Source organism: Tachypleus tridentatus, chromosome 13 (genome assembly GCF_004210375.1).
Source record: "Tachypleus tridentatus isolate NWPU-2018 chromosome 13, ASM421037v1, whole genome shotgun sequence".
Lineage (NCBI taxonomy): Eukaryota > Metazoa > Arthropoda > Merostomata > Xiphosura > Limulidae > Tachypleus > Tachypleus tridentatus.
Window position 1 is genome coordinate 19863351 of NC_134837.1, and position 26692 is coordinate 19890042.

Below are 26692 nucleotides of genomic sequence, written 5' to 3' on the forward strand. Positions count from 1 at the left end.
ATAACAGTAGATTCGATCAAGAAATAAGGGGAATATTCTGTCGTTGATAACTTGACTTAATTTTAAGTTGCATGATAAATAAACAGATTGGACACATTTAAATGACAGTAAAAACTATCTTTATTTAAGCATTACAAAAAAGTATGTGTACCTGTGTAATCAAGTGGAGGAATGTCTTTATTGTATCAGTGAATAACTTGTCAGCTTTTCATACCTCAAGGTGAATTTCTTCGAAACTAGCCAAGACGAAAATCAAATACACCTTCACCACATGGTCGATTGTTTCATTCAGACAACATCATAATCCGCTAGTAAAGGATATTCCAATGCTACCTCTCTTAACCCCAGTTACCAAACATCTCTGTGGCAGAGATTTCACGTAATAATAGTACTGCGGAGAAAACAAACGAAACAACTAGAACAAAGTAATGTTATCTTCCCGACTTTATGGAAAAGTAAAAAAAAATAAAGATTTCTATATCATTAAACAGGCAGAAAATATATGATATGCTCCTATATATATGTTACGAGCTTAAGTATTTGTAAACTGACAGGGAATTTTTAAAATTAATTAAAACAATGTAAGTTTAATAGCAATCATATATTTCTAAGTAATGAATTGAACATAAACTTTTTTGAAAATTTTAAACTTATAACAAAGCTTCTTCATTAACAACATTTTCAATTTACCTTCCATCTACCAAGAAATAATCCCGGCATAGCCAGGTGATTAGAACGCTCAGTGTGTAATCTGAGGGTCGATGGTTCGAATCCCCGTCACACCAAAAATCCTCATTCTTTGAGCCGTAGTGCCATTATAACGATCAATCCCGCTGTTCGTTGGTAAAAGAGTAGTTCAAGTGGGCAGTGGGTTATGATGACTAGCTGCCTTCCCTCTAGTCTTACACTGCTAAATTAGGGACGGCTAGATCAGATAGCCCTCGTGTAGCTTTGCGCGAAATTCAAAAGCAAATAAACAAACAGGAACAAGAAATAAATATTTTTGAGGTGATTTTACTGTTGAACACAACACCCTACTATATTGGCTATGAGAAAAGCAAGGCTCTTTGAGAAACAATTTACAGATTATCCAGCAACTTTTGTACTTTATTTTTGAATTTCTTCAGAGTATTTAGTATTGTCTAAAGTGTCAACCTGCCAGGATTGATTCAGCAGGTTTTACAGTATAGAAGTAGCGTTAAGTTCACTTTTGATCCCCTTGCACAGTTTTTAATGTTTACATACAAATTTTGGTTGAGATTGGCACAATAGGATTAGAGAAGTTAGGGTTCAAACAAACGCACATTTCGTCTAAATGTATAGATAACACTAATAGTATGGTTTGCTTTTGGAATTTGAGCTGTCAGATGTGGTGGGTAGAGTAAATTTAAGAGTTTAAGGGAGAGTTTAATATACATTTAATATGTAATGGTGAGGGCTTTTGAAGTTTTTTCATTAAAACTTGTACTATTTTATGATAATTTCTTAAGTTTGTTTCTCGCTACGGAACACTGAATTCTCGAGTATGTAGATATTGCGCATAGGCAGATACATGGGTCAGTGACTTCGATGCGATGCAACTACTTTATGTGCCGTAAATAGTGTAATGTTATAACTATCAATAGCACTATCAGGTAGTTTGTCTTTTTTGAAAGTTGAAGAAAGTCGGTTACTCTCGTGTTTCAAGTAACAGTACCTTTACGATTATTTGGAGAAGTTTTCTAATCTGCACTATTATTTTTTTCGGCCATCTTTAACGAAAAACACAATTCAATTCCGAACCATGATTTCATCTGTATAAACTACAAATTAAATTTCAAGTCTGAATTTTTCTACTCTGTACTATTTACTATTTGTACAATTTGGAACATGAGAGTAAGCGAGTAAAAAAAACGATTATGTTTGAAACAATTGCAAGTATCAAAAATTTCAGTTTGTGTTATGTTATTTGTGTAAGTAATTAAAATTTAAATTGGGTTTGTAAATTGTATTATGAGCAAGGATGAGTTCGCTGTAGGCTGTAATTGCTTTTGCTTACGGCTGCTGTATTTAATATTTAAAATACTGATTGTTTGGAAGTCGGCTTCGAAAAGCCTGGATTTGGAATATTTCTTTCATTGCCCTTAAGTTAATCATCCTAATGAAGAGCATGCTATTATGAAGAGTATGATAATAAAATGTAAAGAAAAACGTTTTTGTTTTAAAATACTATGTTAGCGTTACTATAAGAACAATATAATATTGTTATTAATAGTGAAATTAGTTATTATTGCTAACTTGAAGCTACTGTTGATAAAAGTATACTACTAATATTAGTGGCAGTTGATAACTCTTGCAGAGCAGTATTAACTTAGGAAATAAATGGTAGGACTAGGAAAACCAGTGAGCAAGTAACTTGTTTGTACTTATTCTTGACATCTTTGTTGGCTAATATTAGCAGTAGTAGAAGAAGAAATACAAAAAAGGGTATGAAGAAGTAACATTTTGTAACATAATGACAATAACATCTGTTGCCAATGTTGGACCATGACTCCCATCCACTAAAGACTAAACTTTTAAAGTAAATAATTAAAAAGACAGAAGCCAACTAATATGATTTATCACTTTATGAGTTTATCAATATTTAATTATATACCAAGATTTTCTTTAAATTTACTGTATCCATCTCACCTAAAGCTAACACATTCCAAAAGCCAACCATCCTGTAAGAAAAGTAAACTGCCACTTATTGGAGAATGACTCACCTTGCCAAAGTTTGTATTTCATTATTTGTGTCCCCTTGTTCTACCATTCTTTTCAATATTTGTAATTAACAATAAGTATGAATACTAAAGATTATTCACTGATGCTATCAGTTCTATTAAACGTAAACACTTCAATCAGATCTACTTTAACTCTTTTGCTTTTGAAAAAAAAAATGTCTTGATGTCTCTTTTTATGATAAGTCTTGCATTCCAGGTGTCATTCTAGTATTAGTAGCACTTTTTCTTTGAACACCTTACAATTCACTGACTTTATTTAAGTAATGACTCCAAGTCTGAACACAATAAACAAAGGCCTAACAAGTGGTGTCTGACAAGTATTCCAAAGGACTGATAGTTACAGATGTTTAGCTTTTTTTATAAAAGTCAAAAGTGAAAGAATAAACAATTTTTAGGTCCATAATAGGTTAATGCAATCTCAAAGGAAAAGTTGGTACGTCTTTGCAATGTTTGGTGGGACCAGATACTCCTGGTGGCTTGATCTTGTTTTAAATGAAAACAACAGAAATGTTTCAACTTATATTGTAATGTACAGTTCATTTTATTAGCTCAGCATCACAATAATTTTATTGACTAAAGGCTTTCAACATGTTTAATGAGTTACAGGTGTAACATTCGTGGTTACAACTCTATGGAATAAGAATGGTGAATGTCAATTCTTTCAGTCTTGTTACATAAAATTTGTTGATGCAACTAACACTGTATATGTATAAAATAGCATAGGGTAAATGATGATGAACATTATCCATCAATTCATGACAAATTGCAACCTTTTAGGTTGTATCGTGGGATGTTTTTTGTCATAAAGTTTCACAAATTTAATATGTTTGCTACCATGTGCCCCCACCAGTAAGTCAGAATGGATCTTTAGTTATGAACTGTTTGACACACCAGTGGGCCACAGATAGTTTGGGATACAGAGACTGCTTCTTAGCACCTTTTGAATGTTTAATTTAATTTATACCTAATTTATTATATGTGGCAGCCAGTGTGTTAACCAAACAATCAATTCAGCATTTTAACAGTTAATAAAACATCTTTTTACTTTAGGACCTTTGGAGTAATGGTCTGCCAAATAAACAATCATGTAACAAGTGACCAATAATAGTATACAATGAAATAATCTCTATACTTATATTCAGTATTTCTGTTAATAAAATCAAAAATTATATTTACCTACCATAACCAAGAACAGCACACTGATTGGATGATTTAAGAGATTGATAAACCAAAATATTGAAGTCTGAAGTCTTTTTTTTATTATTATTATTCTTCCATATAATTAAGATTATTTGTATTAGATTTTGTTTTTAGTGTGAAATATGACAACCCACATTGATTATTTTACATTTACCATAAGCAAAAGTCTGTGATTCATTTGCTAAACACACCAAATTTAAATTGTTTGAAAAGTCACATCATCATCTTCACATTAAACAACACCTAATGTTTATGTGTGCATGTATATCTCAAGCAGATATCAGCAGTTAATTAACTATTCCTTTATCTGATTTACAAACATCAAAAAAGAGCAGAGGTCCTAATACTGGGCCATGTGGAACTTCAGATGTGACTAAACTCCGTTTATAAAAATCTTCTGTCCATTTTTTATTGTAATACACCACCTTATCTTATACACACACACAGATAAGTTTTTTAAAAAGCAATTTGTATGGCATCTTGCTAAATGTTTTCTTAAAGCTCGGATATATTGAATTCACACCTTAGCAGCAGCAGTAAAGTTTTCAAAGACTTTCATAATATTAAGTCATAACATTCCTCGAGTGATATCATGTTCACTGTCCAATAATAGTTTAAACTTTATTAAATATTCTTTCAAAGCATATTTTATTGGGCTTTAGTAAACTTTTTCTACCACTGTTGTAAGATTAATTAACATATGGTTACGTGGATAATTTTTCTAATCTCAATTTAAAAGGAGTAGTTATATTTGCCAACTTGAGGTCTACAGGCATGTAACTCTCATACCTGATGTTTGACCTTTGGGACTATTGTTTATGTTTTTGTTGAAACTGTATGTCAGAAGAGCTACTTAAATTTATAAAATGTTGATAGGTTTAGGGATAGAGATGTGAGACATTTGGAAATAATCCCTCGTATAGATTGACAGATGAATTGCTTTAGCATTCGAGGCTAAAATGCATGACTGTCATGGATATACTTATAGCGATAAGTAGGATAGGTAAACTCAAATAGTTTTCAAGATATGGGTGAATTATACATAAGAGATGAGCTTCACTTGAGCAGGATAGGCACTAGGATGGTCAAGGAAGATTTAAATGTATTCACATAAAGATAGGTAAAACTTGTATAGTGATGAGAAAGCTTAGAAAATTGATAGGATAACTAGAGCAATAAGAGTTCGAAAATGGAATTTTACAAATTATGGTTTAAAGTAGAATATCAAATTCACTGTTACTCCAGTGTTACGAGTATTAGGAACTAAATGGTTGGGTTCAGGGCTCTATTTGAAATGGAAAAATTTGGTTTAATGGGAATTACTCAAACTCTGTTAGATTTAAAGGATATATGTAATAGAAATTATTTTTAAATTTTAACTTATTTATTGGAATATGCTTGTGTTTGTCTGTCCAGAACTTGCAAATTTCTCAATCAAATGCTATAAATCTCACATCATTATAAACAGGTTTATTCAGAGAATTTGATTTGGATGTTGGCTTTTTCATATTCAATCACCTCCCCGATTTTTAGCTTAATCAAGCTTTTTAATGCAATAATTATGCTGCACAGTTTCACAATTTTATTATTATGTTTAGACAGGCTTTACTTTCAACTTTAGTTTTTTTTTAGTTGCAAAGTATTTCACACAAAACAGTTAATCCTCATGTAATTTCTTAAGAAAAATGAACAGTATGCTAAATACAATTGCTATGGGCTTTCTTGACTTATTTATATCTGAAATATTCATGCATGATTTGTTCAAAATCATATGTTTATCACTTTGTCACTCATTCAGATGATACTACATATTCAGTAAAGTTTGCCTTATGTACAACTTTGTATTTACTTTACAATAACTTAGCTACAGTTTATTTTACAGATTGCTATAAACATCTTTTAACTATTTTTTTTTATTATTATGGGACTCAATTTTCATTTTTGTAAGTTTCTTTGTTTCAGCTCATAAAACTGTCATACATTGAATGCTCATAAGTGTTTTGTGCTCTATATACTGTTATGACTATTATTACTGTACTTTATGAGTAGTTTTATTAAATAGTTATGTCTTTGCAAGTTCATCCAATTATGAATTTTTTTATAAATAAATCAGGATTTATTGATCCATCTTATAATGCTTGCAAGAAAGTGTTGCTTAAATGCCAAGTGTAAAAACGATAGAATAAAGACAATTCAATCAAAGGTACAGAAGTTCTGCAAATGTTTTGCTGGTCATAACTAGTTAGTTATTTAGTTTGTTTGTTTGTCAGATAGAAAAGACTACTTAGCATAGGTAGTGTTATTAATTTCTTTTGTTTGCAATCCATTAATGTCAAGGCTATGGAGGTTTCTAGAAGGCCTAATTGATAGATGTGACCAAATGATTACAAGCAGAAAGTAAAAATAAAGTCATGATAAAAGTTCAGACAGAGAAAAGTTAGAAAACATAAAGTGCTGTTGTGGGAGTGAATGGCCTAATGGTTGATACTTTAGAGTGCTGTTAAGAGTTTGAAAAAGATGAGAATAATTTGCCCTGTCAAAGGGTGTTCTCTACTAATTGAACACCCCTTTGTGGACTTCGATGGAAGGCTGACAATTAGTGGAACTTCATGATACAACTGCAGTAACTCATGTGACAGTGTATGTGATTTATACACAGATACTGTTGTGATACAAATACAGAAAAATAACTTGGTTTGTCAGTTAAATTCTAAAGCAATTGAGTTGGACTAAGTAGACTTTTCACAAGAAGAAGAGAATTGCATAGTGTTTAAGATTCAACCACGATCTTCGTAGCATAAAGAAATTTTTTACATATGTTTAAATTGTTTCAACTATATATATAGATAGATAGACAAATTTTCAGATAGTTTTCTCAATGTATGTGATTTGTTGCTGAATATGTCACACTTTTCCATTATTGTTCAATATTTATGAAGTTAAGTGTAATAGCCTTAACTAATGATATATTTTGAAACTATAATTTGACCTAGTTAGCTAATTATAGTAATTATATTGTTGCAAATATCATAAAATGTAACAGCTAAAGGTGTCTCACATGTCCTGCTCTAAATACTTTTCACCCTGTTACTTACACAAATTCATTTTGTAAAATAAAAAAATGTAATTTATCTATTATCACGCACAAAATGTAATATGGAATATGTGGGCCAAAATTCAAACCCATTGCATATATGTATAAATTTACATAGATATCAGGTTAAAAACAGTTTAATAAATTCTAGAGAATTAAAACATTTCAGGGTTCACCGTTTTTTTATTTTTTTAACCTCTGTTAAGATACTTATATTAGAAATTCTTAATGAAGACACCAGTAGACTTCAACAAAAAACTTCCACATTTTGAACTAAGAACATTGCATCCTTATGGATTAAACCAAGATTTAACAGTTCTGTTTTTCTGAATATGGGTAATGAGTAGTGGATTGCTAATGTTTCTTTGTAAGTAACTTTTTCATAAAATAGGAAAAATAGAGGTAAAGGAACTAATTAAATAGGTTGATTTTACAGACTTTTGTAGATATTTGCATGATATTTTTTATTCTACAGGGTGGCCCGTACGTCCCTACCCATCCATATATCTTATGTATCCAGTGTATCTGTGTGCTGTCCCTCATTCTCGCTGCATAATATTATACACAATATGCTCTTCAAGTGTAAATGAGCTTACATTGGCCATATTTCTCTGAAGAAAAGAAACAAATGTATAATACATGCATAATTGAATATAACATAACATATGGATGGGTAGGGACTTACGGGCCACCCTGTAGTATTAGTGTAGGTAAATTATTTTTTAAAAAGATTTATCAACTTAATCTTCTCAGAATAAAAGCATTGATTAATGTAGTAAAAATTTCTGATTTTTGAAATGATCATGCAAGACACTTAGTTGTAGATATTATAAAATATAGATTAAAAGTCAATGAATTATCAAGTTTTGGAAAAGATGAACTGCAAATCAAGCCTTTATATTTGATAATTAATTTTAGAAATAAAATATTAAGTGATTTGGTGTTTTCTAAAATTATTCATCAGTCTATGATAAATAACATTTTTTCCTTTTAAAAACTTAAAGCCTACCATCAGTTATAAATACAAAGTTCCAGTTGGTCCATTACTATATATATATATATATAATATATATTTATATATATAAGTTTTTTTTGTAATCTAAATGTAGATGAAGTTAATAATTTATCTCGTGAGTGTAAATAGTTTATTTATTGATATTTTTCATAAACATACTTTTACCGGGAGCTTCAAAATTAAAAGATGTGAAATATTATGTGAAATAGTCAATATAGAATACAAATACAGAATAGTCACAAAATATAATAATAATATTCTAAAATGTATTGAAAACAATATTGTTGTTTATATTTTAAAACTTAAATATATTACATCTTATCCACCTAGATGGTTTCTGGAATGGAAGTTGTATGCACTTAAAAAACAAAACTAAAATTATCCTGTATAAAATTAACACTCCTACGAAAAGTGGGGCCTAATAGGCCCCAGAGCAACTTGAAAGGTTATTAATATTAGGCTAATAATTTTGTATTTAAATGAAATTGCCATTTAAATCCATTAATGAATGGATTAACATTCCCACTGTCCCTATCTACTATCTAGCTTAAACCACAGCCAGAAATACTAGGTTTTCAGAGGAGTGTTAAAGAAATACCATCATTTATCATTTCATCAGTTTAGAAATAAGGTTCAAGAATTGCAACAAAAATATGTTATAGTTCCCATTGATAAGTCTAACTGTTATACTGGTATCATTTGTGAAACATTTTGTGCATTAATTTTGATAAAAGAAATCAATAGTACACTAAACATTTAAACATGTTAACCAATCCAAAGATACAGTAATTAATAATTTCATTAAAGCATATAATCAATTTTATTCTAAACAAAATCCTGATGTAGATTTACATTTTCTTTATGCTCTTCCATGTTCCATAAATCTCCAGTTAAGTTTAGATCTATTTATAATTTAGAAAGAACAATTATTAAACAATTGGCACTATTTCATTAATTAAATTACTTAATATTTTACTTGATAAAATTAAAAATGTGTTAATAATAAAACACATACTTTTTGGAATAATAAAAATAATAATTTTAAAATATCTAAAAAATTATGAACATTTGGTTTCACTACATTGTGCACCATAATTCCATTAAAAGATTTAATCTTTCTTTTAAATTCATTAATAGAACAATTTTGTTATCATTTGTAGAATTGGAAGAGAGAAAATTTAGCTCCAAAAACATAAAATGTATGTTTTATATTTACAATAATTATACATTTTTCAATAACCAGGTTTTGAAACAAGTAATAGGTGTTTGAAAGGGAGCTAACTATTCCACTTGTATAGCAAATTTATATCCATACTGTTATAAGAATAAATTTATTGAAAACTGCACAAACCCAGATATTTTTTACCTTACAGATATATAGATTCTTTAATTAGCATAAATAATCCTGAAATAATGTTATCAACATTGTTTATAATGTGCTTCAGTATTAGACATAAAGAATTTTCAATTTCTAATTCTGCTTGATAAACAATGTTGATAACATTATTTAAATTTAGAAATTAAAATAATTTATAAGGATATCAATGTAAATATATTTCATAAAAGAAAATATTTTATCTTCCTAATTTATGGTTTATCCTCTTTTAATATTAATGCACCACACCCTTCTGTTATAATGCTTTGCAGTTATTCACATATTGTAAAATTTGTAATAAATTACAATTTGTAACAGTAATGTTGAAATCCTCATAGAAAAATTAATAGTTTACGGATTTAATAAAGAAAATTTAAATAAAACTATTAAATTATTCTGTAGCAAATATTAAAATGTATTAAATAAATATAAAGAAATGAAAATTGGAAAAATTTACTTCAAATTTCTAATAAATGTTTTTAGTTATGAATAAGGTAATTTAACAAATTGGCACTACTTTATGTGGATATAAACCTTGTCGCATATAAAGGCTTGTTTAGAGCATGATAATCACATTAGACTTAATAAATGGGTGGTGATTGGGTGCTATAATAGTTTATTTAGACAACAAGATGGGACTCTATACCAGTATAATTCATTTAGTGGGCTACCAATTAGTGCCTTTCTACCATAATGAGGACTGGAATGTTAACTTTTAAGAGACAAGTTTTTAACTTACTTCCCCCCAAATGGTAGTACCTTTTTTTCTTGTTTTTCAATTAAATTTTTCTTTAATTTGTAGAACAGTCACCTTCCCACAACTGTCTGCAGGCAGTGGAGGGTGATATAGATGTGGGACATCGTAGGCTTGAACACCCATGTCTTGCTTTCCTAATTTCTATTTCTATACCTGTTGATACTCTTTTATTTTATTTCTTGCAAGACTGGTGAATGGAGGTTAAGTCTGATAGAAGGTGTATTCTCACTGCAATGTGGGTCCTGTTTTCACAGTAACCTCCAAAAAATAGGGTACATTTCATATCCCACATTATGGCTTGTACCTTGTGATCTTTTTAATTAGTGCAGCATTTTTTTAAATTTATCTTTTGTTTCAGCTTGTTTCTAGGTTATAACAAACTAATATTAATCACACACACACATGCTTATATATTACTTTAAAAACAAGAGTGTGAACAATTTGTTTGTTATCAAATTTATTGAGAACAAGTCACAGACACCTGCTTTAGAATAATCCTTAGCCCAACACATCCATATATTTACATTACAATATATACTACTGAAAAGTTGTTTCTGACACTTTTGTTAAGAAAGGGAGTGGAGTGGCTCTTTCACAGAGGATAAGCTACAGTCTGTTAGGACTGAACATACAATAACTGATGTGCTGCTTAGAATTCAGAAGCTAATTATTTCAATTAGGCATAGTATGGCTCAGAATTAACAGAAGCTTGGATGTCAATGAATCCATAATGTTGGTGCCATTAGAAGTATCTACTAGGTAGCATGCTTGGTTCCTTAAAACTGAAAAAGCCATTAAAGGTTTTACTCCACATAAATTGATTTATGCATTTCTTAACCAAGCAGAACTTATAATAAATCATGAATGGACCTTCCCAAATTTATGAACACTAATCAGTGACAATCCACAAATGTCACTATGAAAGCCTGTACAATGAATATTTGTCATGAAGATGTGTGTGCTACCTGAGTCACCATGAGATTTATTCAGCATGTATAGCCTATCAAGCTTAACAAGCAGCACGTACATTTACATGTGTATGTATCGTGTATACAGATCAAGCAATACATGCTCAAGATTACGTGTTCCAGGCTGTCACAGGTGAGGTACCCCACTTGATTGCACTGTCACAAGGTACCCATACTAGTGAGTGGAGTACATGGAAAAAGAACCTCTTACTGCTTTGATGGAATATTGCAATCTTGGATTCACAGCAAAAAAAGACAAGGCAAAATTCTTTGGTAGGTATTTGGATATTAAAGTTTTCAGGTCCATGGGCCATCAGAAACTGTAATTTCTCATTATCCCACATGTGAAAACTTGTTAAACAACTACCAGGGCTGTAAAGAAATTGTTTTAAGAGTTTTGAGTGCTTTGAAGAAATATTGTGTGGAGTTTAATGTTGCTGAAATATGTGACACTGATTAACAAACATGGTTGGTGAATAAGGTAAACAAAAAGAGTTGACACCTCGTTATAACTAACAGTGGGGAGCTAAGAGAGATTAATACTGAAATTGAAGAAAGCTGGTTGCTATATACAAAGGCTTGAATATAAAAGGTGGTTGTTGGTGTTGAAGATGATGAAGCAGTTGTGAAGAATGAAGGTATCAATAATGTAATAAGAATATGAAGTTCAAAGCTGACATTAGCTATATATTTAACTAGGGTGTGTTATAGAAATGGCAGTAACGTTAAAAATGAGCTTTATTTTATTAATATTGATAGAAAAAGATTAAGTTGCTTTTGCTAAATTAATACATAAAAATGTAATTTAAATTTTGAATATAGACAATGAAGATGAGTGGTGCTTCTCAGAGCAGAGATCTACAGATCTAATGAAAATAACTTTGGTGTGGAGAGAAATAGAAGTACCCTAAGAAAACCCACTTTCACTGATTGGGTGCTGAATATTCTGCTTGATAAGTGTCTTTTGTTAAAGGTTAATTTGAAATTACAAGGCTTTTTCCAACTTTTATTTATTTTTTCCAAGAAAGGCTTAGATTGAGATTTTGGTGGGTTGGTGGCTATATGAAATTGTTGCACCAATGTGACACTGCATTGAGTGAAGTGGGTTGCTAGAAGAATTCCAATATCATTTGTATATTAAGATGCAGTTGTATAATTTAAGGAAGGGAACAGAATATCATTGACAAAGAGGTTGTATAATGTTGGCCTTAACACTGATGCTTGGAAGAAACAGGTTTAGAATGCAAAGGGACTGGAGGTCACATTGTTTATTTTAACTTTAGCTGGTAAGAAAGCTGGAAATACAGTGTATGATAGGTGTAACTATGTGGTTATCAATTAGTTTGTAGTAAAGTCTGTATATCATACTGAATCAGTTTGGATGTCTAAAAATGTAGCTATGATTATATGTTTCTTGTTGAAACCACAGTGGGTGGTTTTCGTAAGTCTAACAAGGAGTCATTTGCTTGTCTGCATTGCCTGCCTGAACTCTGTATGTTGTTAATAGTATTGTTGGTTTCAAGGTCAGTGTGTAACTGGTTTGTGATTAATTTCTCCATTATCCCTCTAAGAGTATTTAGCAAACTAATGGTCTTGTATCTAATGGGGCTAGTTAAGTCATTCTTTTTCTTTGGATTATCTTAATAATAGCCGATTTCCAAATAGATGATTGATCTCCTGATAGTAACAATGAATTATAGATTGTTACTAAGTGGGTTAAGAATTTTTAGATAGGTGTTTCAGGATGAAATTGATAATTCTGTTTTCTCCTGTGCTTTGCATTTTATTTTCTTGAGGTTAATTTTGATTTCTAGTAAAGTTATAAAGTGGATATATAAATTATTAGAACCAAAAGTTTGTGATACAGAAGCTGAGAAGTTTGGTGTAAAAAAAAGTATTACTTTTTAGAAATGTGTTGATTTACATGGTTGAAATGTTGTATGTCAAACAAGGTGAGATTTGGGGTTACAAACATACTTTCAGAATATTGGAAAAAAAAGTTCAGATTGTTAATAATGTGGCAGTGTTGTTATTATATTAAATTTTATTTATGATGTTTGATTTTTTGTCTGTGATAGATTTAAATTTATGCCATGATTTGAAAAGGTAGGTTTTGGATTTATCTGTTGATAGGCAGAAGGTTTCCCAGTTATACTGTTGTTGTAATATAAGATAAAGTTCATGGCATTAGTGATTGGTTTAAGTGTAATGTCAGTGTTTTATATAAAGTTATTATTAATTTATGAATTTCAGGAGCACGTTTCCAGAGCTAAAGATAAGTATTTACTGTTAGGTATTGTTTCTTAGATTATGATACTGATTATATGGCTGTGATCCACCTTTATAAAGGTTAAGTGGTTCAGGTCTTCTTGGCTTGTAAAATTGATACATAAAAGTGTTAGCATGCTCTGCATTGAACACCTGGGAAACATTCTGAATAGTAATAATAGAAAGAAATACAGGTATGTTGTAGGTTAATTACACTCTCAATGTTTCATTTTACAGCTTCTTTGGGAGTGTTTACTAAACCACAAACCAAAACTAAGTACATGTAACTGAAATGAATTCTGATAATCAAACATATTTTAAAAGAATTTATACATGAGATTTACACACACAAATAGGACCTACACATATATAACAACATTTAATACATAAACTAATTGAACCAATTAGTTTTGGAAAAATATAATGTTGCTAGTAGCAGTTTCAAATATGCTAGTGGGAAAAAAAGCAAGTCATTTGATAGACATTCAAAATTAAGGTTCATGACTGATTCATTTATAATTGTGTTGATTATATTTCAGGTAAATGAGTTAATATTACATCTGGGGCTGACAGTTTAAGTCCAGTTCTTGTAAAGCAAGCCCAAGGAGTACTTAAAAAATAAACAGAATAAAATTTATAGATGCTGAAGCTAATAGAAAGTATGTATTTATAATTTTCATCATTTTATGTTGAATAAATTCCAAGATAATTGCTCATAACAAAAAAAACATTAATTATTTTTTATTGTTTTTCAACTTACAGAAGGGGTTGGGCGTATGGTGTTTAAAACTAATTTGTTTTTTGTAGGACTGCAGTAGTGGGGTGACATATTGCAACTGGATAGATTCAATAGATTCTTTTAGCACTGCAGAAGCATATTATAGTATAACATACAAATTTAAGAACATTTAAAAATTTATACCCCTAAAACTCAAAAGTACTTGTGTGTATGTTATGTATATATACGACTGTTTAAGTTTAATGCCAGTGTTATGGCATAAATGGATTAATTAAAGCACTAGTGTTAAATTTAGTTGTTTTTAGAAATGATAGTTTATTGCAGGTTTGTTTATGTAACTGTGTATAACTCGTGCATTGTGTAGTTTATTGTGAATTGGCACTTGTTTTATTATTGTCATGTGATTAGAACTTTTCAGGTTTTCTTATCATTTTAATTAAGTATTATTTCATCATAATATCTCGTAGTGAATAGAAAGTTCTAGGTCTCACTCAGGCTATAAATATCTGAACAAAAGTTAGTTTAATTAGAGATAGATCTAGACTGAGTAATTTTAAGTTTAACCATAAAGAGTGTATAGTGGCTATTTCTGAAGTGATGTTATTGCAAATTGTATTGTAACAACAGAGAAGAGAAGAACAATTAATCTTGTCAAGTTTGTTCTAAAGTAATTTAACCAGCCTGTGTGGACTTTATGAAAAAAGATAATTTTTTAAAGCTCTGGATACAACTGTAGTAACCAAAAGGGTAAATAACATTTGTATATATGTTTAACTTCTTTTAATATATTATTTTAAAACAAATAAACTGTATGTTGTTTATTAATTGTTGAAGTTTATTGCTAACAAGTTACAGACACCTACTGTAAAGAATCTAATCCATCTTTACATAAAGAAACTGACAACATACATATGCATAGTCAATTAAAAAACCCTGTCTATCTGTTTCTTTCTCTCTCTCTTTCACACACAGTATTTAACTTATTGCAACAATAGTATTACATTGCTTTTGTTTGTGACAGAAACCAAGTAAAGTTTGGCTGCTGTATCTTGGAAGAATTTATATAAGTATTAAAATTACAACAACAACAAATGTGTTTTCTTACATACATGCAGTAAAATTGTTAGTTTGGGCATTGACAATGTGGGTGACATTTCATAAAGACATATCTTTACAACTGAAAGTGTAATAACTTATCTCTATAATTGTATCATAAATCAGAGCAGCTATTCCTCATAAAGATTGTACATTTTTCTGTAGAATACATGATTCAGTAATTTAAAGTCAGGTAAGAGAAAATGAAGTGATAGTTACTAGGTGTATTATTGCAATAGTGGCAACCAATTTTTTTCTCTGCAGTCCTCCATAGAGTGTGTTTGAGCACTCTCTGAAATATACAAGACTTTTGTGTCTTCTCACACACTGTGTGTATGTTGTTCTATAGAAAATTTAAGTTTTATTTATTTATTTAAGGATTTGAGTCATGATAAGTTAATATACATTAAAGATATTAAATTTCTATAATAGCAGTAATGGTGTGTAAAGGAGGTTATGAACCTTACTTTAACATGCTTTTTGTTCCATACTATCATCTCAGTGTGGTTGAGATTGGCCTAGTGACCTAAGAGTAGTTAGGTAACAGACACACAGATTTTTTTATATATATATATGTATGTGTGTGTGTGTGTGTGTGTCACTTGCACAGAACATCCCAAGGCTTCTAAAATTTATTAGAATTTCTAAATGAACTATAATAAATAGGTTTAAAAAATGCCATGTTTAGTAGCAGCAGTAAGTGATACATATGAGAAGAAAAAATTCACCTAATATCTTCCCTTAACCAGCAGTTTACCATGAACAGCAACAAAAAAAGTTGCTAGTAGTTATTGCAAGCCAACTGTCTTTTCTCTAGTCAGCAATTCAACAACAATAAAAAACCAAAAAGGTGATGTTGAGCATTGTGTTGGCATTATTGAATAACTTGAATAGCAATAATAATCAAATAGTAATGATTGGAAACCTCGTGTAAGTAGCTATTTTTATAGTAATAGATATATTTGTAACTTCATTTAATCAACTGTTGGCATAATAAAAAAAAATAATAATAATTGAAAACACCAATTTCATTTCATTGATTAGTTTTACGTGATATTGATGTAATTACTGCTTATACGTAATAGGCCCCCTGCTAGTACAGTGGTAAGTCTATGGATTTACAACACTAAAATCAGGGGTTTGATTCCCCTTGGTGGGTTCAGCAGATAGTTCAATGTGGCTTTGCTGTAAGAAAACACTTATAGGTAATAGATTATATCAGTCAACTCTGATGATAATGTAAGTTTATAATTACTTTTCTTCTCTTTTCCTGTGGTATTAGGAAAAATAAAGTCTAACTGTAACCTGAACTTATGTTAGGGATCTTCCAATCTTGCAAAACAAATTTAATTGTCACCATTCCAAGCAGGTTAATGATCTGTTGTTTTAATTGAATTGATTAAACATACCTAATAAACATAATAATAAAAATCATGACAGAGAAACACCAATAGTTTGATTACAGTATATGGACCTTCAACTGTTACTAAATAGTTACTAGAAAACATTATTATCAGTCAACTTTTTGTATCATATTGTTGATTAATTAAGTACCTTTTAACACAGCCTGCTATGTTACACTAGTCTAATATGGCTTTACTATGGTATATGACAATGCTTATAAGGGTAGTGTTTTCTTATAAAGGACTGCAGAAGTAGAGGTACAGATGTTGTAACATGCTAGTTTGTTATTTGTTGTACTATAACAAAAGACAAACTGGTGATGTTACTTACTAGTCCATTATCTTCTAGGATTGCAAAAGCAGATGGATATGCAGTATTAATATTACAGCAGTGATAAATGGAAATAATTTTACCAACTAGCTCTGTTTTATAGGTAACCAGCAGACTTATATTGCTAACTGGTTCAATTTTTATAGTGTTTAAATAGATCTACTGATACTGACTTGGCTTGTTGCATTGCTGTAGTAAACAAATTGTTGATATTAATAAAGGTGTTTTGTTTTATAGAACGTAAGCAGATTAATAGATCCTAATAAGTATCAGTTATATGTTTTGTCGTCCCATAGCAGAAGATGAACAGTTGAAAAAAGCATTTGATCGAATGCTATCTGGAAACCAACACCAAGAGAAGTGTGGAGAACAGCAGAAACAACAGACCTGTATATCATCAGAAGTAAGTATTGTGTAGAAACTGCTCAAGTTCATAAGGCTGTTTTATTATCAGCTTCGATAATGAGTAACTTCATATGCACTATTACAACAAAGGCAGAATAAGAATTTTTAATGGTTATAACAATAAAAACCATGTCCTAAATTACCATCCTACTCCTAGTTTATTTTTATGTAGATCAGGTGTATGATTGTTAGTTGTATGATCTGAATTTTTGGTTAATCAACTGATGATGTATCTATTGGACTAATACAGTCTTGTTTCATATGCCAAAAGGGAATTTTTACTTTACGTATATAGGATTATCCACCTGTGAAACTACACATACTATAATTGAAGGTACTAAGCGTGCTTTCACAAAATTAGGCAAGATTTTAGCAAATATTAGAGCTGTATCACACACAAAGAATAAGATTAATTAATAAAAGATATTCATGCTGCAGATGTGTTTGTAAATTTACGAAACATTTATGAATTAAATGTCATTTTAATATTAACAATAACACTACTTATTTGTATTTCATTCTCACAATCTCTAGAATCTCTTAAATGAAATTCAGGTTTTTTTTTGTTTGGTAAAACTATTTGCTATTTTATCTGTCCAAACACCAACTATATCAGATTGATCATTATACATTGAAATGTATAGTGGAATATGAAATAGAATGAATAATGCCATTTTTCTTTGAATGCATCACTTCTCATCAGATCTTCAGTATGATTATAACAATTTCAACTGTTAATGTTTTCATGAGTTTTTTAATAATTTTACTGTTTTGTTGCCAGACTTTTGTTCTAGAGCAGATGTTTAATACTCCTTGAAAAGCAATAAATCACATCATGAGTGTATGTCATCTCTCTACACACACACACACACATAGACACACATAAGTAAGCCAATTAATCAAATTGCACATAATTTGAACTTGGGAGCTCATATTCCTCATTTCAACATTTTAATTTGTAAGAAGTTTTTATATTTTAGCTAAAACATGTAATACATTAGAAACATGAAATTTATCATATAAGATATTGATGCTTGTTTACACTTATGTTTCATTATCCCTAGTTATTTTTCTCGCTTTGTTGGTTGTTCAAATTATAATTCATTTAGCTTTCATATGTGCATTGTAGAGCACAAAAAATATGCATAAGAATAGAATGACCCAAAACTACTGTAATTTAACTAACTTTTTAATTAAGCTATAAGTAGTTTAAAAATCAGCTACCTGCTCAGAACTGAACACAACAATCACAAAGAATGAGGCCTGTTACTTACATAGGTCTGACAAAAAGAAATAATCATAATAAGTTTTTGTGGAAGGAAAATCCTTTTTTTTTTGTTATAAAGATGTCCATCAAACAAGTACAAGCAGTTTTGATAAGTGCCTTGAGACCTATGATAAAATGGGAGGAGTATTTGCAATATTTATGGATATTGCAAAAACTCAAGAAGGTCAGAGGTTCAAATTTTGTATTCTGGCTTGTAAGTACCTGTAGTTTGTTTTTTTAAATGTTAGGGAACAACGAAAATTATAAAGATGAATTTGGAGTGTAAGATGCATTATGTGACAGAGAAGTGAATATTGAAAATTTATCTAAATATTTCTTTTCAAGTTAACAAATCAACATTGAGATGATATAACAGTTTGATTGCAAGTACATTTTGATGGCAACTGTTTGTCAGTACAGGTGGGTCATGAGACAAAGTGCACCAATCTTTGTTCATGAATCATAGCTATCATCAAAGAAGACATTAATTTTTACCTTGGGGAGGTCATAGGATGTTGGCCAATTTTAGCAGGTTGTTGCTACAAGGGTTTAAAGTGTCACAGCAGAAAGCAAGAGTACTTTTAAACTATGAATACATTTTCTTGAACATCTGGGTGATGCAAACCATCATTCACAACATGATAAACAGATGACTGCTAATCTGTAGGACAGAACATAAAATGATTCATTATGTCCTCAGTATAGCTCAAAGTGTGTTGCCTACATTGTTGCTAAGAGCGCTTCCATTGAATCAATAAAATATGGGTCATTGTTCTTTTTATAGTTCTATTGTGCTTTCTTCTAAAGCTATAAACTAGGCATATAATCACCTGGAAAGAATCTAGAAATAAATCCACCTCCTTTTCATACAAACCTGTAATAGGTAACAAGTGGAAGTATGATGTATATTGGTATTGTTAATGCTACATATTGTAGGAACTACAATGTTTAATCTTTTATTCTTCCATATTACAATGAAGTTGCTTTTGACTTTAATCTAATGGGTGATAATGCCTACCCCTTCCTTCTTAAGATGATCGACACATTTCTTGAGAAAGGAATTGGCTGAATGGACAATGCACAGTTATTATGTTGTGAAAGTCTTTCGCAAGCTGATAAAGCAGGATTATAATTAACTATACTTCTCATAAGACATCAGTATTAAACATATTATATGTTTTCATACTGCATTTGTTATCTAGTCCCTTAGGGATTTTTAAGGATTAGAAAGGTTTATAACAATTTTTGTTGTAACAAATGGCTTACATAAATAGTTTATTGACCACTACTGTGTCTGTTGTATCCCAGTCAGCCTGAAGAGTTCCAGATTGAGCAAAACACTTCATTGGAAATGTGTGGCAAGTATAATGTGTTGGCTAAAATAATATTATACTCTTTTATTTCTTAAAATACTAATTATACAGATAAAGAATGTATGGTTAAAAAAGTGTTCAGTCACTGGACTTAATTTCATCAAGTGTATAAAGAATGTTATTTATAGATGTATTGCATTCTGTTACTTAAAATACTGAGTAACAGCCTTTATGAACACTGAGTTTTAAGCATACAATATTGATGCTACACTGCTGGTGCTGTTTGTCATGCCCACACTTTATATTGAAACAAAATGGCATGAACTGTAAAGATTTAAAGACTTCTATTTCAAATGTTAATTTATGAGAATAAACAAAATGAAGCTATCTGCAGTATCAGATACCTGATTTCCATACAAATAGACTAATAAACAAGAAGTTATAATTGTTTAGTAACAGTGATTTTTACAATATCACAGCTACAATATCATATAAATCTCAGTGTTTTGTGCAGTGTACTTCCAGTTATTGTAATCACCAAGTGAAGCTCCATGTTATTTTTAGACAAGTGCATATAACATACCTTCTAATAAGTATTCATTTTTTGTTTTAAGAGATTATATGTTCCTTATTACGTTGGTATGTTTAAATTATCTATATTAATTATTTGGCTAATTTTTAGTTCTATTTACAAAACTTACTTTGATGAAAAGTTAAGTGTAGTTAAAAGTTTATTAGACAAGGATATCTAAATATTCTTGGATATGAAGTTTTATTTTCTTAAACATAAGTTAAAACATGATATATTTTTGGTAATAATTTGTTATTCAAAGTATTTTTAGGTAATTTGCTTTAAAATTGTTTTCATATTTTAGTTTTTAAACATTGGTATTTATATACCAATTTGTTTGTTTTTTTCTTTTCATTACCCTATAAAGAATGAGTGCACATATATATATATATATATACCTCATTCTTTGACTTATGTGTAAAGGATATATTTTTTGTTTCGTAATTTAGTTTGAAACAGGTCACTGTTTATAAATGATGCATTTGAAAAATATATATGTAAAAAACGGCTCATAAAATATTTTCTCAACCCAAAACGAGCCATTTTTACATATATATTTTTCTCTTCAAGCGGGTTTTCTCGACATCACTGAAGGATGTATTTTTATAAAGTTTGTAAAGCCTAATTACAATATTGTGCACAATTATTATGATGTGAACACTTCTTAAAAGCTGACAAAGCATGTTTATAATTAACTCTACTTGTCTACAGATTTTGTTGCATTTGGTAATATAAATTTCAACAGAACCTGCTCTGAGATGCATTTCCCCATGTCACATTAATAGGTTATTTTTCAAGATAGCAGTTTCAAAATGTGTTAACTAGGATTCGTAATGTTTCTCTCTGTGAAGGATTTGTTTTGAAACAGCTTGTTTTTTGTTACTTGTTTCTAAAGTAACAGTATTTGTCGAGCTCTTTTCCTGCCTTGAGAATGAATGACAAGGCCCTCAAGGTGGATTTCTGTACAATGTGAGAGGATTTCCCAGGGAAGGTTCTGTATTCTTAGGTTACTCTGGCATTATTGCAGTTTCTTGTTTGACATTGTAGTGCATCTCATAGGACTCCATGGCAGGAAAGATAAGTCGGCACTGAATTTTACTCTATTTATTATTGATAATCCAATACTTTAAAAAGGAAAAGTAAAACAACTTATTGGTAAATGATCATGCATAGACAATACTGTAACATAGTAACCACCAGCATCAAATCCTGTACCTTGCTAGTTGACTAGCAAGTGTTCACCTTGTCTTTGCAGCTCTCTACACCCTTGAATGCCATTGCCACCGATGTTTCCTTGGATTGTACTATCACTGTTTGCTCTCTCTCTATCTGTTTTCTGGTGACATTTATGATTAATCACACCTTGATTGACCAGTTGTTGTCTCCTTATTTAATCCTGGGGAACGTTAATGGACACAATCCTCTCTGGGGTGGTGCTGATATTGATTGGTAGGGTATGCTCTTGGATGACAACCTTTCTCTCTTTAATACTGGATCTTATACTTATTTTGATATGCTTAGTCAGTCTTTTATTATCATTGATCTCTAACTGCTTCCCTTCACTTTTGCTTTTCTAGGAGGGTTGACAGTGATCCATGGGGCAGTGATTATTTTCCTATCATTTTGAGGGAAATTATCCATGGTTGATAACACTTGATACGTGTGGTTAATAGAAGTTAGGCTAAGTCAACTGGTTCTCTTTCACTTTTCTCTCTAAACTTGATCCTGTTGTTGTCTGACTGCCATTAATAGATGGCTGTGTAGTAGCAATGATTGACTATTATACAGGCAGCTTATTCCTAAGAACTTGACATCTTTGTCGTGGTATCCTCGTCCATGATGGAAGCCTCCCTGCCAAGAGGCACAGAATGCTCAGAAATGGGCCTGGAATACCTTTTACCATTATTCCACTCTTTCAAACTGCACTGCTTTCCAGCAGGCCCACGCCAGTGCATGGCAGGTTAGACATCAAAGCCAAAAGGAATGTTGGTTTAAGTTCACAACTAGTATTTCTTCTACTATAAGTTTCAAAATCTTATAGGAAGGTCTGTAGAAAGTTTACTTCCCATCCCATTTCCATCTTGCTCTCCAATGGCCAGGAAATTACTGATGTTGAGAGTATGACCCATACTCTCAGTGAGAGTTTTTTGAGCATCTAGAACTTCTGTTTCTTCCCCTGCCTTCTTGACCATCAAATTTTGGGGAGAGTGATCACCTCTTTCCTTTTTGGCCAGTTATTTCTGTGATTATAATCACCCCCTCTGTACTGGTGGGACTCAAGCTTGCTCTTCATTGGTCTGGCAATATATCAGTTGGATTTGATGATATTCATTGTGAGATGCTGCACCATCTCTCTCCTGTCTTTCTTGCTAATCTTCTGATTGTTTGTAACTGGGTCTGGCAGGAGAATGGTTTTCCTGATACTTAACACTGAGCTATTTTCCTTCGTTTCTCTAACTGTCATTCAATTGCCTTGACTAGCTGTCTCTGTAAGGTCTTCGAGAGGATGGCTAATGCTCATCTTGTTTGGTTCTTCGAATCAAACAACTTTTTTTTGCCCACTCAATGTGGGTTCCATTGACAGCACTTCACCATAGACCACATGATTTGACTTGTCACCATGTTCTTTGACCTTGAGAAGACATATGATATTATATGGAAGTATGCTATCTTGTGGGACCTCCATTCATATGGTTTATGTGGCCATTTTTTCATTTTTCCTTCTTAATTTTTTACTGGATAGGTGATTCCAAGTCCATGTGAATTCAACACTTCCCCATTCTTTTCTACAGGAACTTGGAGTCACTCAGGGCTGTGTCTTGAGTGTCACACTTTTCATTATCAAGATTAATGCTATCACTGCACAATTTTCTACTGTTGCAAATGGGCTCTGTGTCAACATCTTATGCTGATTGTTGAACATGAGGTTTCTTGAGTGTGCAACTTTAGACTGCCCTCATTTCCTTGTTGAAGTGGACCACAGTGTATAGTTTTGCCTTTCCTTTCTCCAAAATTGTTTGCTTGCACTTTGTTGCCAGTGGGTATAGTATACACCCTGATCCTGAGCTCCATCTTGGTGATGCTGTTCTTCCTGTGGTCTCTGAGGCAAAGTTATTGGGGATTATCTTTTACAGAAAGTTAACTTTCATTTCTCACATCACTCTTCTACATGTGAAGTGTTGAGGGCACTGAATATCCTCTGTATTCTCTCTTCCACCTGCCCTTATTAGATCCAAACTGCAGTATGGATCAGTAGTTTCTGATTCTGCCAGGATTTCAGTTTTGGAGATACTGGATCCCATTTGCCATTTTTCCATTCCTATTTATACAGATAGTTTGAAATCTGGTGAATCTGTGGGATCTGCCATGGTTTGTTATAGCTTGAAGATTGTTCACAAGATACCCTATACAGTTTCTGCATTCACTGCAATTTATATCAACTATCTTAGATCTATATTGGCTCTGGAATTGCTTAGCATTAGTTCTCACCCTGTACTTGTTGATATTCAATAATGACTGGCCCAGATTTCTCTTTCTTATGGCCATGTTGGTTGGTATTCACAGGAACAAACTCACTGACACTGCAGTTAAATCTGTCTGCTCTGGTGCCATCAAAGCTGTGCCTATCCTGTATATGGACTATGGTCCTGTATTGAAAGCTTGGCTTTGTGCCAGTTTGCAGTTAACTTGGAGTGAGCAGTGCTTTAACAAAATTTTCGAAACCAAACATTCTGTTGTTCTTTGGCTGTCTTGTTTCCATAAGGATCAGAAGGAAGAAGTTGTCCTAACTATGCATTACTCACAGTTTTGTAGCTCATTGTTTTATTCTATTTGGGATTGATCCACCAGTGTGTGGTCTTTGTGACACTTAAGTCATAATAGCCCATGTTTTACTGTTGTGTCATTGTTATGGCTGTGAGCAATGGCACCATTTTAGACATGTTTTTACCATGGGTTCACCCTTGATGTTGAACAGTATCATTGGCGATGTGACACTGTCCACTTCAATTGTGTTTTAAATTTTAAGGGCCATTGATCTTTTTAATTCTACTTAAACATCTGATTTCTGGGCATTGTTTTGTTTTAGCTTTATTCTTTTTTTTACCTTTTATAATACTTTTATCTTTTCCTTTTCACCAGTGTTTGACATGGATATCCTAGTTGCTTAGTGCCAATAAACACCAACCAACCATTCAGTGAGAGGTACATTTTTATAGCACAAGGTTTATTAAATTGTACTTGAGTTATAGTAAACATTAAATTAATTTAAGAATGATGGCATGAGTAATTCTATAGTTTATAAATGGGGTTGTCACATTTGGGAATTTTGTGTCATGGTGTAAGGATAATTTCTCTTTAATGTTAGAACTGTCTTATAATTTTGGAATTATATAAAATAAAAATGGGTTACTAAGAACTTTATGAGGGGAAAGAAACTGCAAGTGAGGTTATTTTCTCTCTCTGATAGTCTACAAGAAACACTGCTGAGATAAAGCCGGAGGTTTTAGTGCAAACTTGTCCCACTTTAGAGCATAACTTCAATCTGTATGGCTACCAAGCTTTTCAGCAAATGTGCATAACATCAGCTGAATTGAAAACTAAAGAAGAAAGCCAAAACATACTGTAAGTATGTGGGTAAAATTAGTTTATATCCATCTTTTGTCAATCACAAGTAACTGTCCAGGAGACATGTTTTTTTTTACTATTAACAACTCATTAGTTGGTGTGGATTAGATCAACTAAAGTATCTAATTAAAAACACCTTACATGTAATGCTGCCAAAAATGAGTGAGTGCATGACTTAATGGGATGAAATCAAAATTGGCAGCCAGACTTGTAACTACATTAATTAATTAATGAATATTTGCTGTAAAATTATTATTAATTATATAAACGTAGCCATGAAAACTAGATTAACAGTTTATTTTCGACACTTGCATGTTGCTGGTTAAACCGTATCAAGCATCACCAGTTGCAATAATTGCTTTAGCTAATATCGTGATGTTAAATTTTCATTTGTTCAGAGAAATTTATTTTTTAATTTATCAAATGTTTGCTTTAAAGTTGGCAATGAATAGTAAACATCCATCTGTATGATTGTTTTGAAAACTTGAGCTACAAAGTACTAATCTAGTTTGCTTTGTCTAATCGGTACTTATGTATTTTCCGTGCTTTCATCCTATAGTCTTGCTGCTCTAAATCAGCCATCTTTAATCAAAATGACAAAGAATAATTCACTCTTATTCTTAGGTAAAGCTGTAGTAAAAATGTTACATCAGTAGCTAACGTGACTTTTTGCACAGACATACACAAAGATTTTCATTAAATTTGGGCAGATTTTTTTAATAATTTTGAACATGTGCATTATATTTATACCAAATTAGACTTCTAATTGTAAATTATAAAAATTTATCATTGTACCAGACTTGAAAAAATTTAATACACATGACAAAAAATGGTCAATCTTTCTCTTATATGAAGCTGTGTGAAAAAATTCAGTCCAATAACTTGTGATGTTTTTGCATATGTGCGTGCAAAAGTTTTGGTCAAAATTGCATTGTTTGTTATTGCTAAACTTTGCATTTCTTGCTTACATTTAGACCAACTTTGACATCTGATTGTAGATTTTAAAGATCTAATGGTGTAACAAACTAAAAAGAATTCCAGGAAAGTTAAGTATATTTTTCTGTCAAGTAGTTTCCATACTTTTGGTATGAAGAAAGGAAAGGAAAAATACAATAAAAATTATCGATTTGATATCTCATATATATTTCTTAATAGATTGCCTTGAAATTTGGTCCAATATAGCACATCCATTGAAACTATGTGATAGTTTGGTTTGCTACAGAAAGTGTAAAGTGTAAAGGATTTGACAGTTGCTGAACTTTCACTCTTGTTAATAACACCAGTGTGTCCTACAGATGAGTAAAGAAATTATGGCATTGCTAATAATTAGCTCAGCTCATAGGAAATTGTATCCATAAATAACTTATTCTTAAACATTTGAAATAAAACAAAACTTTCAAAGAAAGTAATTAATGTTACAAAGAATATGCTAAATTGACTTTGGTTTTGGAATCCTTACCCTATGTTTAATTTATTGTTGGCCAACCACTATCAAACATTATG

General features: G+C 31.2%; 1 protein-coding gene across 10 annotated transcripts in view; it reads left to right on the plus strand.

Annotated features, from left to right (window-relative positions):
- Nucleotides 1–1271: 1271 nt before the first annotated feature.
- Nucleotides 1272–26692, plus strand: part of LOC143236737 (lysine-specific demethylase 3-like) — a 113898-nt gene continuing 88477 nt past the window's right edge. Inside the window, exons 1-4 of one of the 10 annotated variants that reach the window (XM_076475202.1) lie at nucleotides 1288–1634; nucleotides 2677–2753; nucleotides 17304–17410; nucleotides 25032–25186. In XM_076475202.1, coding sequence (XP_076331317.1) covers nucleotides 17339–17410; nucleotides 25032–25186 — 227 coding nt within the window. In that variant the 5' untranslated portion in view covers nucleotides 1288–1634; nucleotides 2677–2753; nucleotides 17304–17338. Of the gene's footprint in view, nucleotides 1635–1664; nucleotides 1953–2676; nucleotides 2754–17303; nucleotides 17411–25031; nucleotides 25187–26692 lie in introns of those variants that run through there. The other 9 variants (XM_076475205.1, XM_076475203.1, XM_076475206.1 and 6 more) reach the window with 9 other exon arrangements.